Genomic DNA, 16,401 nt, shown 5'->3' on the forward strand with positions numbered 1-16,401 from the left:
ATATATAGCAATGTTGGTTGTATGCCACTGAGTCGGTTCTAACTCATAGTGACCCTTATAGGGATTCTGAAGCTATAAATCTTTACTATAACAGAAAGCCTCATCTTTCTCCCATGGAGGGAATGGTAAATTTGAACAGTTAACCTTGACAGTTAGCTGTTCAGCTAGTATTCTATTGTGCTACCAGGGCTTATATATTAGTAGCGTAGTGGTTACGAATCAGGCTGCTAATCTCACAGTCAGCACTTCAAAACTACCAGCTGTTGCGCTGGAGAAAGATGAGGCTTTCTACTCCTGTTAAGATTTACAGCCTCGGAAACCCTGTACAGGGTCGCTATGAGTCAGAACCGACTCCATGGCACATAATAACAACAACAACAACATGTCTATATGTATGTAAAATTCATGTAAAATTCCATTATCTTTTAATTCCATTTTTCTTGAACTTTTGGAAGTCTCCTCATATACATATAAGGAGCTCTGGTGGCACAGTGAGCTGAGCATAAGGTTCTAACCCAAAGGTGAATGGTTTGAACCTACCAGCCACACCTAGGGAAGCTGATGAGGCAGTCTGCTTCTGTAAAGCCTCAGAAACCTTATGGAGCAGTTTTACCGTGTCCTATAGGGTTGCTAGGAATTGAAATCTACTCAATGGTAATGGGTTTGGTTGTTTTTTTGTTTTATCCTACAGGTGTAAGAAGCCCTACTGGTGCTGTGGGTTAGGTGTGGGGCTGGCTGTTAGCCACAAGATTGGCAGTTCAAAGCCATCAACTGTTCTGCAAGAGAAGATGTATAATTTTAGAAACCCTATATAGGGTTGTTAATGAGTCAGAATTGACTCTATGGCAGTGGACACTGGTAGATTACAGAGATGTATAAATATTATGATGTTGTTGTTATTGTTGTTAAGTGCTGTTGAGTTGTGTCTGACCCATAATGACCCTGTATAGGGTTTCCAAGGAGCAGCAGTTGGTGGTGAGCTTGAACCACCAACCTTGTGGCTCAAATGACTTTGCATTCCAGCGCATTAGCCTATAGCGCTACACCAAGTGAAAATATGATTGTTGTTAGTTGTTAGCAAATTGATTCTGACTCATGGTGAGAATGTGATTAAGGATATATAAAATGTAATTTTTATTGGCAGGAGATATATAAGAAGGAACTGTAAGCTAAATGTAAGATGTCAGAAAGAAACATTTAAGATAATAGAGCATGGATGCTGAGCTGGTAAGAAAACCGTAGACGTGAAAACACTGAAGACTGAAGAGCCATTGGGAGGGAATTGGAAAGTGTTTGGTGCTTTACAAAAGAAATACTTATAGAACTGGGAGGCTTGATCACTTAAATGACATGATTGCTTTTCATATCTTAATATAATCTTGCTTTTATTTTTTCTAGGCTGCTGAGACTTTTGATAGTGGAAATGGTGAAACCCAAACCACATCTCCTGCTATTCCATGGGCTGCATTTCCTACAGGTAAGGACATTCAGTAGGTAGATTTTTCTCCCTGCCTGTAAACATTTTTGCTTTTCTTTTGAAAGTGTATTTCTCAGCTTTATGCTTGGTCTTCTCTGATCTGAAAAATCAGATGACCCAAATATACTCTTTAATGTCAGTTAATCCACAAAAAATTCTGAATTGTATAACAAATTATGCAATGGTGGCTTGAGGCCTGATTCTAAAAAGGCCTGATATTAGAGTACAATATACATTTTCTAATTTATCTGAATTTTAGGAAGATGAGGTACCAAATAACGTTTTCTAGGTTGTCCAGTTCATTCATTAGTGTCCCATCTTCTCATAGTATAAATTTATCATCTAAAGAAGTATTTAAATTTAGAAGATTTTTGAGGTAAAGGTTTTCAGAAACATTTAAAATGAAAATCGAGCCATCCAAGATATAAAAAACCATTTATTGAGAGATATTTCATAGAAAATCTATTTAATTTAGTTTCTAACTAAAGAATATTTTGAGATTTTAAATGTTTTGTTTAACCAAATCATTATAAATTCAGGAGTGAAAGGTGAAAATAACTTCCTTTATATTTCTGCATAGTCCTAGATTATGATAGTCATTTATCTGATAAATACTTAGTTCTTTTTATCTGTTAGGCAGTATGAGGGATAAAGATGTGCAGAACATACTGTAGTCCTCTCTTCCAAGGAGAGCTAGGACAAACACATATATATTTGTAATTAGAAGCCTAGTTATGATTTAGAAATATTATACTGTATATGTCATTAATTTATTCACTCAGCAGATATTTATTTAATGCTTTTTATGTGAGTCAAATGATAAGGAGTTCTGATAGCACAGTGGTTAAGTATTTGGTTATTAACTGAAAGGTTGATGGTCTGAATCTATCCAGCAGCTCTGTGGAGAAAAGACCTTGCGTTTGCTCTTTTAAATATTACAACCTAGGAAACCTGGTGGGCAGTTCAACTCTATCCTGTAGGGTCACGATAAGTTGCAATTGACTGGACAAGTTTTATCTTGGAAGCTGGACAATATATTACTAGTCTGGGCATTGATGGATGTATATGATTTCAATAGTAAGAGATGGGGAGGTTGAGAAAAATTTTGAAGAGAAAAAAATAAATGGAATGAAGTTGCTAATGATAGAAAAGGACGGCAGCAGTTAAAATGCTCATTCTCGTTTTCAGGGCTTCATGTGAGAGTAAGTAAAATATTTAATGCTACAAAATTAAAGAAACCTTTCTGAAACAAAGATATCAATCTATGAAGCTATTGTTTCTCAGCATATCCCCTGTTGAGGCCTATGCACTTCTGAAAGTGGTGTTTCTGTCTCCCTAACTCTTCGTCACACAATTCTCAACTCCTTGGTAGACACCACATCAAAATGGCAGTTTGGGCGTCCTCCAGGGACTCATCTACTCTTGAAGAATGAGCAGGTTCATTTTTGTGATGAGGGAAAAAATTTTTTTTGGCACAAGTATCTTGGGACTCTTTTTCACCATTGCAGTTTTAAATTTTCTTGAAACTTATTAGTAAATTCCCTTATCCTTCAAGAAAATCTATCAAGATTACTTTTTGGGGATCTCACAAAACCGTTACCATCACCTTCTGAACTGATCTATTTGCTGTGACTTCATCTTTGAGATTTTCCCTGTCTTTCTTAAAATGCTTGATCCATCTAAAAACTGTTGTTTTATGTAGGAGAACATCCTATAAACTTGTTGCAATATTTCAATGATATGGGAAGATGTCCACTTGAGTTTGTTTTTTTTTTTAAATTCCTTATTATCCCTGACCTCAAAATGTTTTTGGTTATTTTTTTCCCATGACACAAAAAGTTTTTTTTTGAAGGTTCCCTAATGAGACTAAGATAAGTGTATTGTTGAGACCTGGTGTGGTACTGTGGGTTAATGCCCTGGACTGCAAAGTTGGTTTGAACCACAAGGCTGGTGGTTCAAGCTCACCAGCTACTACTCATAAATCCTATATAGAGTCGGAACCAACTCAACAGCATCTAAAAACAATAATAACAACATTGCTGAGACAACTTGTCTGTAGCTATCCACTGATCGCAGAAACCTGTTTAAATATGTATTGTTTGGACTAAACCCATTCATGTATGAATTAGATCCCAAGTGGCAATAATTTTGACTTACTCGTCTATATGTTTTGTTTGCCTGCAATTGTTTCACCTGCTTCCCACTTGCTGCCACTTCTTTACTATACTGATTTCCTTTTAGTGTGTGTATATGTATGTATGTGTTATTTTTTGCTTTAATGTTTCTTTTCTGGGGAGCCTCTTGCTACATCTACATGTATCTACGTCTGGATGCATCTAACTGTTATGTTAGGCTGTAAGGTTTTTGGGTTTAGGCAGTATATTTGTCTGTCTTACTGTTACGTCTGAAGTGGTGAGCATGGTGGTTGGTGATTATGTGCCGTGGAGTGGTTCCGACTCATAGCGACCCTGTACATAGTTTCCGAGGCTATAAATCTTTATGGGAGCAGAAACCTCATCTTTCTCCTGTGGGACAGCTAGTAGTTTTGAACTGCTGACCTTACGGTTTGCAGCCCGATTCATAAGTGCTTAACTTATAGTTAACTTTCAAAAAATATTTGCAGAGTTAATAATTAGAGAAAAAATGAATGTGTATGTAGCTCAGTGGATGAATGTATTAGGGTGGCTATAATGATATGAATAGGAAGGGTTTGGGTAATAATATTTATATAGTGTTTAGACTTCTGGTGTGGTGCTGTAGGATAAGCATTGGATTGCTCACCACAGGTTGGTAGTTCAAACTCACCAGGTGCTCCTCAGATAGCCTATACAGGGTCACTATGAATCAGAACCAACTTGATGATCGTTTACAACATCAACAGCATATAATAGATTGCTAGCATAGTGGTTACAAATCAGGCTGTGAGCCTTAAGGTCAGCAGTTTGAAACTACCAGCTGTTCCGTGAGAGAAAGATGAGGCTTTCTGCTCCCATAAAGATTTACAGCCTCGGAAATGCTGTACAGGGTCGCTATGAGTCAGAACCGACTTCATGGCACATAGCCACCACCACTGTAAGGTTGGTAGTTCAAATCCAACATCTTTTCTAAGGGAGAAAGATGAGGGTTTCTGCTCCTGTGAGATTTATAGCCTGGGAAATGCTATACAGATTGCTGTGAGTCAGAATTGACTTGATGGCAGTGAGTTTGACTTTTGGTTTTGGTCATATCTTTGTTTATTATAATATAGGCAGGGTAACTACATTATCCCCATTGTACAGATGGCAAAATGATGATTTTAAATGGTTCTGTAGTTTGAGAAACATAAAAGTATTTAGGGATGAATCTAGTCTTTAAAATGTTTGAGAAAGATAAAAGTATTTACATATAATCTAATCTTTCAGATTTTGTTGTTTTTAGTAACTCTCTGTTTTGAATAAAATATCAGCAGGGCTATCTGAATGAATGGATATGAGGTTGAAAGAGTCATAATTGATTTCTTGAAATTTCAAGCCATGGCTCTGAAAGAATGTTATTACCATGAATAAAATGAGTATTAAAAGAATTTATCTGGGGTAGCATGTGGCTTTAATGAATTTATTTTTAGATGTGTGTTTAAAGTACCAAGAGCTCAAGACAGAAGTCAAGGCTAGCGTTCTTGGTTTGAGAACATCTGCATTTGATAGGGCAGTTGTCAGAGATCACAGGTAGAAACAATATATAAAGAGAATAAGCTTGAGTATAAAATTTTGGGTCTTCTTATCTGAGAGGTCAGAAGCGAGTTGGGATAGGACTGCCACACAGATATCAGAAATAGAGAATTTCACAGAAGGGTGTGGTCACTGGTCTCAGAGGTTGTTTGGAGGTCAGTGTGATTTGAGGCTGAGAAAAAAACCACAGAAGATCATAAGTGGCTTTTGAGGAAATGGATTCAGTAGACTGGAAGTTGAAGCCAAATTGCACTCTTTTGAGTCTATAAACACAAGAAGAGAGTCTGTTTTCCTATTGTAATTGTAGCAGTGATTTATAGAATTATATATATTGTATGGTAATTAGCTAAATTTTGTACTCAAGGAGTAAATATTATATTACATCCCATCTGTGCCTGTGTGTATATATCCATAGAGCAAGGCCTCAAAACCTAATGAAGTTGGAGTTACGGCACAAGCCCTTTCTGAAGCATGTGCATGTGCACACATGTAAATGTATGTATGCATGTGTAGTCATCCACATGCACTATCTCTTCCTCTCTCTATCCCTTACCCCCTTTAAAAATAAAGCTGAAGAGAGCCTTCTTCTGTCTATATTTCCTCAGTGACTTAAAGAAATGGAGGAAAACAAATCTGGCCAAAGGCCTGCAGTTGAAGTATTTTCTCAGTGAAAGCCATGTTTTTCCTTTGATGAAGATAGTTTGTGTTTCTCTGTTAGAGAAGCCTGCCTTTGAATCAGGTATTTGGAAGATGTTTATACAGAATGAAGTGAACAACCTAATTAGCAGAAAAATTTAATTAATTCCACACTAAAAGCCAGAGAAGTAAAGCACCTTAAGGGATCTCAGGCAAATTCTTTCAGTTTAAGAAAATATTCTTTTCTTTTCTTTTGTGTCTGTTACTCTACCTACACCCCAGCTGTCTAGAATCTATATGGAAAATGTTTTTAAGTGAGATTAATATTAACCAAATTTTACCACAATATAAAATCCTAGAAGATTACTCAGTAACATTTGGTTTATATTATTAATGAATTTGTGGAGAATAGAAATTTTTATTCTTGGAGTTAGGATATAGGCTTTTGTTATATAAAAATGCCTAGTGATTAGAGTGCTTCAGGGCTGGTGGATAGGGTTGATTTCATAATTGAAACTGGGGTAATTCATGTATCTGTCTACAGTCTGAAATTCTGTTAATGAATTCTGTGACTGTATCTTCAGACATACATCCCAGGGTAACATTAGCGTCATTGACATCGTTGTTGTTGTTGTTTAAGTGCCATCGAGTCGATGCCCACCCATAGCAATCCTGTATAGGGTTTCTGAGGAGCAGCTAGTGAGCTTGAACCACCGACCTTGCAATTCAAACAGCTTTGCAGTCTGGCGCGTACACCCTTTTAAAATCCTAGCTTATTATATGTAGTGCTGATGATGACATTAATGAATTGCAGGTAGAATAAATGAAATGCGAATGCTGATCCTTTACAAACTATTATCTTTAGTCTAATATCTCATTAAACAATTGACAGGTATGGCATCTCATTTGTAAAATTAATTTCCATACTTCCATTATCGTAGAAGTTAGATAATGTAAGTAAGAGAGGAGGGTTATTCACCTCTTTTCCCTGCTTTTATTCCTGGTACATATATTGAGTTTATTACTTCACTTTTGCATAGCTCCAGCTTGTTTCTCATGACTAATTCTGCTTCAGTCAAACTGTTCTACATTATGTTCCTCGATGTTTTCTGTTCTAGTCGCTTTGCTATTGTTCCTGATTGTCACACTCGTCTTGCATCTAACTTGAGTCCTATTTTTTGTTCAAGAAAAGTTAGATTTGATGTTATTTGTTTCTTAGCACATTAACTGCTTCTTTTGAGCAACCATTTCTGTACTACTTCCTTGCACTTAGCTTATGCTAATTTATATTCTTATCTATCATAATTTTATCATTATAATTTACAACTCTATGTGTCTACATTAGTTAAGCTTTAAAGAGCAGAAACTGTATTTTAAATCTTTTTGAGTCCTAAGTGCCCCCCAAAAAGAAAAAGACATTTCTCACACACCTCTCTTAGTCAGCTGGGTTCAATAATTCATTGCAGTGGCCACACAGAACTCAGGCACCATACTTCCAGTTATGGGGTTTATGAGGGACGTGAACGTGTTACAGTTCAGGGTTAGAAATACTTAGGAAACTGTTCTTCCAGTCAGACAGCCTCTCCTCAGCCATGCCCACAGGCAGGATGCTCTCTGCCCAGACATTGTTACAAAGCTCTTTTAGGAATGCTGATAAATCCTATGGCAGGGCACACTGCTTCAGGGTATGCCTCAGCCTGAGACACTCAACCCCATACTGCTTTGGCTAACAAATTTAGCTGCTCCAAGTAAGTGTCTAAAGGTACTACACTCTGCAAACAAATCTCCCGCCCCAAGTCTCTCAGCTTTATTTGCTCTGTGGGCTAGGAAGTCCATTGTTGTCACTGGTGCTGTGGCTGTTGATTCTGTTGCAGTTGCTCCTTTGACACTCCTCCAAGGTCATAGCTTTCTGTTGCTGGGTTGAGGGGTTCAGCTCACAGGAATCTTGTAGTCCAAAGGACCTGATCCACTCCTGGCTCTTCTTCTTTGATGGGACGAAAATCCTTCCTTCTAAGTTGGATCCATTTATAACCATGTAAGAGTTCCAAGTTTTCACAGTTAACCCTGTTAACAATCACTGCCAATTGAATCGTATAATCTTTCAGCATCTTCCCCACCCGCTCTTATGTAGACCCATCAGAAACTGCGCTAAATGTCTAGCGCTGTGACTTGTTAATTAAAAAAAAATGTCTAGCAATTCTTATTTAAAATTTTGTTAATTGAGTGACTGTTTATAGACATGATCATCGGTTTACATTCAACAAGTCATACACTTTATTTCATATCAATAATTACAGTCCCTTGCATGCAGGGAGTCTGGTGTGGTACTGTGGGATAAAGCACTAAGACTGCGTGGTTGGTTTAACCACAGGGCCAGCAGTTCAGCCTCACCAGCCACTCCCCGGAAACCCTATGCAGAGTTACTGTGAGTCGGAACTGACTCCATAGCACTTAGCAACAACAGTTATCCCACTTCGTCCTTGTGGTTTCTGTTTCTAGTCTACCCATCCTCTCAACCCTTCTCACCTTTGTCCTCAAGAAAATGTTGTCCTTTAGATTTTAAATGATTGACCACTCCATGCTGAGCATACCTTAGTAATATTGTCCTCATTATATACCTATCTACTACCTGGATGAAAATTAGGCCATGAGGGTGAGTTCCTTTCCAGACCGGAAGGGTCATCAAGGGCCAAAGTCTCAGGTTCTTCCATCTCTCTCTCTCTTTCTATATATATTTAAAATAATTTTGAGTTTTGTTCCATATTTTCTGCTGTTTTATCTGGGACCTCCCAATGTGATCCCTTTCATAGCATTTGGTAGTGATAGCCGGGCACTATATAGTTCTTGTGGTCTCTGAGTCATGGAAATTCATGTTCACATGCTCCATTAGTGCTTTGGAAAAATTGATTCCAAGCCTCTTCAGTTCTCATTATTCTTCTTTCTCCTGCACATGGAGAGCCCAATCTTACATGGCTACTCATGAGCTTTTAAGATCCCAGATGCTGCTTACCAAAGTAGGATTGTTGTTAAGTGCTGTCAAGTCAGTTCCAATCCATAACGACCCTGTATAGGGTTTCTGAGGAGCAGCTGGTGAGCTTGAACTGCCGACATTGAAGTTCAAACGACTTTACAATCTAACACATTAACCCACAGTGCCACACCAGAACTCTTCCAAAGTAGGATACAGAACATTAGCTTTGTGGACTACTGTTATGCTAATTGACCATGGTTCTGTGTCCCCAGGCCCAGCAACTCATTGCCTTGAGATATTGGATAATACCTTAAAAGTGTTGATCATTTTGCTTTCTGTATGTTCCACCACATTCATAGTTGTTATTCAGCAAAGGTAAATACCCCGTACTAATATCCTCTTTCAAACTCATGTTTGTGGTATATATATATATTGTTGTTGCTGTTAAGTGCTATTGAATTGGTTCTGACTCAGCAACCCGGTATAGGGTGTCTGAGGAATGATTGAAGTGTTCAAACTGCCAACCTTGGAGTCCAAAACAACCTGTGGTCCAGTTCTCATCCTACTCTTTCTCCCATACCCATTCAGCCTGTGCCTATCTATGTATCTACCTATAGAACATTATTGTTCCAAGGCTTTGTATAGATCGCTACTGACCTCTATCACCTTTAGCCCTCACTAAAGACCTCCCCTGTCTTCATCTGTCTTCATCATTCTTCTGCCAACGTCTCTTTTCTCCTCTTTACCCAAGTTTTAATTTGTCTACCTTTTAGTCAGTGAGTTACTCTCCCTTCCCTCCTACCCCAATAACCACCATAGAATGGTTCTTTAGTATGAAAACCTTTTCTTGACTTTTGACAATAGTGTTCTTATACAATATTTGTCCTTTTGTGATTGACTAATATCACTCAGCATAATATCCTCCAAGTACATCCATATTATGAGATGTTGCAGATTGATTGTTATTCTTCAATATTACATAGTTTTTTATTGTGTGTATGTACCAGAGTTTGTACTTTGATGGGCATTTAAGCTGTCTCCAGCTTTTTGGTATTAAATTTGGTATTTAGTTCATGGTGATGAACATGGCTGTGCATATATCTACTCTTAACCTGGCTCTTACTCTTTGTGTAGAGGGATTGCTGGGTCATACAGTATTTCTATTTCCAACTTTACGAGTAGGTGCTGTTCCATTTTTACAGTGGTTGAATCCTTTTGTAGTTCCATCAGCAATGTAGGAAGGTCCCAGTGTCTCCACACCCTCACCAACATTTTTTGTTTTCTTTTTTTTTTTTTTAACTTTGCTATTAATGCTGGTGTGAGATGATAACCTCGTTGTTTTGATTAATGGGGAATCCTGGTGTGGCGCTGTGGACTAATGTGATGGACTGCAAAGTTGGTTTGAACCACAAGGTCAGCAGTTCAAGCTTACCAGCTGCTCCTTGGAAACCCTATATAGGGTTACTATGGGTCCAAACTAACTCAAAGGCATTTAACAACAACAACAAAAACAATGGCTAATGGGAGTCCGGGGGTGGTGCTGTGTGATAATGCACTGGACTGCATGGTCGGTTTGAACTGCAAGGTCAGTTCAAATTCACCAGCCAGCCATCTGAAACCCTATACAGGTTCTTTATGAGTCAGAACCGACTAGAAAGCACTCAACAACAACACAATGGCTAATGATCGTGAACATTTCTTCATATGTTTGTTCAATACCTGGATGTTTTTCTGGACAAAGTGTCTATTCATCTTCTGTGCCCATTTTTGTATTGCGTTGATTTTAACTCATAACACCCCTTGTGATGAAGTAGAACTGCTCTACAGGTTATTCTAGGCTGTCATCACATGTAGTCTACAATTACCATTTTTTAAGGAGTAGGTTTTCATGTCTTTTCAGTGCAGATCTGCTGCTGGACATATTTGAATTGCCCAGTTTCCTAGTTAGTAGCTAAGTGCTTAAGCATGTGTCACCAGGCTCTCTCTCTTTGTGCATATGTGTGTATTTTTTTTTTTTTTCTGATTTCTTCCCATTTTGCCCTTTTAACCTTTCTGTGCAATTTCTTCCCATCTTTACCTACACTCTACTTTTACTTGACCTCACAAATTCTAAGAACATTGGACTGTTACATTAAGCTTAGTTTGGCATCAGTATGTGTTTTGATCATATTTTGTGACTTTAGCACAGTCAATATTTTAGAACCCAGGGCATGTATTTAAATTAATTCTTTAGTTTTTGTTCATTTATTTTTCATGTATCAGAAAATTTACTGTGTCTCAGACACTAAGTGCCTTGTGCTGTGGACCATTTTCCATTTTTAGTGATGCCATTTGAATGCTGTCACCTCAAAGGACAGGGTGTTTCCTGAAATGTATTGTTAATAAGCAGTCACTTTTATCGGTAAGTTTAGCTTCAAATATTTGATAGCAGTTGCAGGAAAAGAATATTAGGTCAGAAAGTATTGTCATAGTGCCATTGTGTACAGTGTGGGTGGTGCTGTTTTGAGGCAATGACTGTTCACTTTTTACTTTTAACTGTATAAATATAAGTTGTCTGGAAGGCGAGGTGGGAGGCAAAACCTTGAATACTGTCCTTTCCAATATGTTACTAAGTTCCTTGTAGCACGACACAGACCACATTAGAATGTATTGACCATCAAAGGGAAAAACAAGTGGTCCAGATAGATACTTTAATCCAAATTAGCTCTTTCAAAACAGCTTATACACAAGGCAAACTAAATTGTCACAAGCCAACCTCTTTATAAGAAATAATAGGAATTGAACCAGCAGATGTTGAACCAAGTAACTTAGATGTGGTTCACTTTGCATCTGGAGCTATTTGCATACAAAGCCAACAGGAAAGTTCAAACATTTTTCTCAAGACATTGGCAGAGAGAAACCTGGAAGACAGATGCCTTTTTGATTTCATGGTTCAGTTTTTCCATTCTCCATCTCCTGGCCAGAAAAACCTAGGACAACAAATCGGTCATTTTATTAATATACCATTACTCTCCTTGTTAACCATGTTTTTCCAGTAGAATCTATGTTACACAGCTATGAGGGCTCTGGACCTAAATCCACAAATTTTTACTTGAAAAAGCAAAAAATGTAGCTTTATTTTTTCTTCTCAGATTAATCTGTAGTTTGCACGTAGTAACGATATGCATTAACCAAGTTATTGGTCTGATCTATATTCAATGTAAAATTTGAAGGTGATGTAGTGTATATTCATATGTCTCCATTATAATAGGCATTGAGGGTAATGTTGAAAAACTTTATATCTCTTGTATTTTACAGCCACATTAGACATTTTTTGGGATGGGGGAGAGGTCAGGACATAAACTAAATTTTCATTGTAATAATTCCATAATACCTTTACATTGATTATTTTAATAAGAGATTGCTAGTTTCATTTTGTTAATTCATGTATTTTTCCCTTTTGTTACCAGATTATTAATAATTTTGGAACCAGTTCGTATAAATGACACCTAAAATGACAGCTTTTATAAGCTGTGAGTTATGACTAGACATGAAAATATCTTTCTTAATGTGGGTTTCCAGTAATTTATTGCATTTCCTGTCTTTATTAATGCATGTAACAGGAGCTGTGCCAGTCATATTTGTTACACTTTAAGGATTAAGTTTATGGTGTGGCTTAGAGTAAAAAATCAATTATTATAGAGTGGGCAGTTTTGGTTTTGGATTATGCTAACAATGTAATTTCTCTGAAGCTCAACCAACTAATATATTTAATATATTAAATTGAAGAACTAGATGAATGATATGTGTCCTGGTGTGGCGTTGTAGGTTAAACACTGAATGGCTAAGTAAGGTCGGCAGTTCAAACTCGCCAGCCGCTCCTAGGAAACCCTATATGAGGTTGCTATGAGTTGGAACTGACTGGATGGCATTAAACAGCAACAACAGCAAGATATCTAAGTGTTCGTTGAGATTTTGCGTTTAAAACAACCTTGTGTAGGGCTTCTGAGGCTGCCTGGTTTAACTGTGTGGTCCTGCTCACATTGTAGTAATCTAATCACTTTATATTTGTCCAATCAAAACATAGCTATAAAAATTGTTGTTGTTGTTGTTAAGTGCCATTGAGTCGATTCCAATCCTTAGCGACCCTATATAGGGTTTCCAAGGAGCTCCTGGTGATCTTGAACTGCTGGCTTTGCAGTCTGGCGCATTAACCCACAATGCCACACCAAGACTCCAGCCATAAAAATAGATCACAGATAATATGAAACTATAAATACTTAAGATAAACTTGATTCTTTCCTATATGTTTTAATTATTATCAGTTACTGTTTACATAAATTTTTCTTCCTGCATTTTATAATGCAACCTTTATTTGTCCTGTATAATTGTGAACTTAATTTTTAACAGGACTATGGTATGCTTTTCAAAATATTTTAGGTTATATTTAAAGAAAAATAAAAGCCATTTTTAAATCGAGGTCCATTGGGATTTTCTCATATTACTGAAAAATGAAAGTTTGGCAGCAAGTATTTTTCCTATCAAATGAAGACATTCTGTGACTCTGTAGCATCAAGATCTTAAATTAGCTAAACAAACAAACATATTTAGGCTATATCTAACTCAGTTGTAACTGGTGCAATCATTGCATAGTATTCATAGACCAATATATAAGTTTATAGCTATTTTTATGAATTGCATTTTTTGGACTCAGAAAAAAAATACACTTTTTATTTTTATTAGACACATTTTCACACATAGGTGAAACAAGGGTATGCAAGAAAAGGCAAGTTATACCATGTACAATTCCTCTTCATTCTGGCCCTCCAGGCCCATCGTGTGTCCTTCCGTGATGTAATAATTTTACCAGTTTCTTTTAGAATCATCCAGAGATCATCCCGACATATGCAGATATGCATGCATCCTCTAGGTTTTTACACAGCAATGACATATCATATCCCTCATCCATCTGACAGTTGTACTGTGGTGGCTTACAAGTTGTTATGATACTAAAAAGAGTCCTTGGGCAATGCAAATTTTTAATTTGTAGGTTCAGCTGCTAATAGCTCAGAGGTTGCAGTCTATATAGAGAATCAAAGGCCTGGTGATGTATTTACAAAAAAAATCAGCCTTAGCCTACTCTTTGGAGCACCATTCAATTCTGACCCACATAGGCTCACCATGACTCAGAATCAGCTCAGTAGAAAATGGTTTTATGTATTATTTACTTGTAAATGATCCTGGAAAATGTACCACCCATATTTCAAATACTTGGTAGACAAGGGTCAGGAGATCTTCCATATTAAGACAGACTAGAAAGAAAGTTTTGGCAAAATACTTCTGAAAAGTGTCCAGTGAAGACATTTTGGATCACAGTGGGAATGATCTAATATAGTACAAGAAGATAAACTTTGTTGGTTCGAAGACACTGAACACTAGCTGCAACAATGGGCTCAAACAAAGCACAGGACCAGGCAATGTTTTGTTCTGATATATGTAAGGTTTCCTAGAGTCAGGGATGACTTGATGGCAGCCAACAACATAACAGCATTCTGTCTACACATACTAATACGCTTTGCTGTTTTGTCTTGTTTTTAACAATACCTTAAGATTTGTCTACATTAGTACATACAGGCCTACCAATTTCATTTTAATGGTTGCAGTACTCTTGCATGAATATGCCATCATTTTTGTAGCCAGTTTTTTCTCCCTCAGCCTTTTTCTATTCCAAACAGCGTTGCACCATGCACTTCTTTTCTTTCTCTTTTAAAAGTTTATTTTAAAAGCTTTTATTGTGAATTGAGTGATGGTTTACATGGGAGATCATCAGTCTTGCTCTTATTCTGTTGTATTTCGTTTCATTGCAATGATTACAATCCCCTCCAGGCATCATCCTTCAACAGTTTTTGCTTCCAGTCCCTCTGTTTTTTTTTTTTGTTGTTGTTGTTGTTTTTTGTTTTATGTACACCCAAACACTCAGGAAAATACAATCATTTAAACAACCAAAGGACATATTTTGCATGCCTGCCTCCTGCCTGCCAGCACACAGCCTTTCTCTTCCCATGAGTCTTGAGTCCTCAGCAGCTTGATCTCTCCATGTCATCATCTTTGCTTCCATCTCTGGTGTTGTAGCTTCTCTGGATAGGGTCCCACATTCCTCTCATGCTCTTCTCCCCTGATGGTCCTAGGGTCCTCTGTTCCTGAAATGTAAGATTAACTGATGATGGTGGGGTGCCGTGGAGTCAGTTCTGACTCACAGTGGCCCTGCATGGGGTTTCCAAGGCTGTAAATCTTTAAAGGACCAGAAAGCTTCATCTTTTTCTTGCAGAACAGCTGGTAGTTTCAAACTGCTGACCGTGAGGTTAGCAGTTCCATTTGTAACCACTACACTATCATAGCTCCTTTAAGATTAACTATTCCCCCCTTGATGTTACAAAACTTCTACCTTTCCAATTGTGACAGTCACAATTAGTCATAACAATTACTCACTATTGAATCATAAGAATCTTATTCCATCTCCTTTCATCAGACTACCTAGACAAGATGAAAACTATTCAGTGGGGATTTTACCTTCCTCTGCACACTCTGAAACTAAACTCTGCACACTCTGAAACTAAACTCACTTGAAAACTTGTAAGCCAGCCACTTTGTGCCTTTATAGCCTCCCTATTTTAGGTAGCCAATGTCTATGTTGCCCATTCCTGTCAACCCTGTGTACAGAGAGGATAGGTTTGATCCTTGATGTGAAGACTCCTTTCCTCTCAGCTGGTATTTTGAGCTACTACATGTGTAGGTCAAGTTCATTAAATTGTAGTGTTTTACACTTGTTTTTTTTATCAAGTTTCTTTATCTTCCTCTAGTCAAATTCTGATCATCCAGCCTTTGAAGCTAGGTTAAATGTGTACTATCCCACTCAAGTGTCCATTTCATAATAGTAGGCCAGGAAAACCAATACCATAAGACACTCAAGCATCTTAACATTATTTCCCTTCTTTTACCCATTCAGATGATACCTCTATCCCTGTATCACAGAGCCCTGTTGTTCCAATGTTGAGCATACATCACTGTTTACCTCTGTCCCATTTAGCCCATGCAGACCTTCCTCATTGTTCCCCTGTCTACCTTGTTCTTCCATTCCCCTCCTCCTTCTTGTGTATTGCCCTTCCCAGCACTATCCCTTACCCTGTGCTGTACTGTTCCATCCCTCCCACCCCTGATAACCAACAAAGAATTTGTTTTTTCTTTTAGTATTGGTATCTTTTTATAAGCTTTTACATTAATGGTCTTATGCAATATTTGTCCTTTTGTGAATGACTAATTTCACTTAGCATTAAGTCTTTAAGGTTCATCCATGCTATGCGGTGGTTTGCAGTTTGCTTGTTGTTCTTCAAGGTAGCATAATATTCCACTGTGTGTATGTTCCAAAGTTTGTTTATCCATTCTTCCATTGACAGGCACTCGGCTGTGTCCATCTTTTTGCAATTGTAAATAGTGCTGCTATGAACATTAGTGTGCATATATCTATTTGTGTTATGGCTCATATTTCTTGTGTGTAAATACCAAGTAGAGGAATTGCTAGATCATATGGTATTTCAATTTCCAGCTTTCTGAGGAAGTGCCATACCATTTTC

The 16,401-nt window shown here is 37.5% G+C and overlaps 1 protein-coding gene across 2 annotated transcripts in view; it reads left to right on the forward strand.

The window, feature by feature from the left end:
- CCDC91 (coiled-coil domain containing 91) overlaps window positions 1-16,401 on the forward strand; it is a 359,636-nt gene that overhangs the window by 12,416 nt on the left and 330,819 nt on the right. For both annotated transcript variants that reach the window (XM_006866971.1, XM_006866972.1), the window contains exon 2: window positions 1,399-1,477. In XM_006866971.1, coding sequence (XP_006867033.1) covers window positions 1,399-1,477 — 79 coding nt within the window. The remainder of the gene's footprint in view (window positions 1-1,398; window positions 1,478-16,401) is intronic.

This window comes from Chrysochloris asiatica, unplaced genomic scaffold (genome assembly GCF_000296735.1).
Source record: "Chrysochloris asiatica unplaced genomic scaffold, ChrAsi1.0 scaffold00098, whole genome shotgun sequence".
Taxonomy (NCBI): Eukaryota; Metazoa; Chordata; class Mammalia; order Afrosoricida; family Chrysochloridae; genus Chrysochloris; species Chrysochloris asiatica.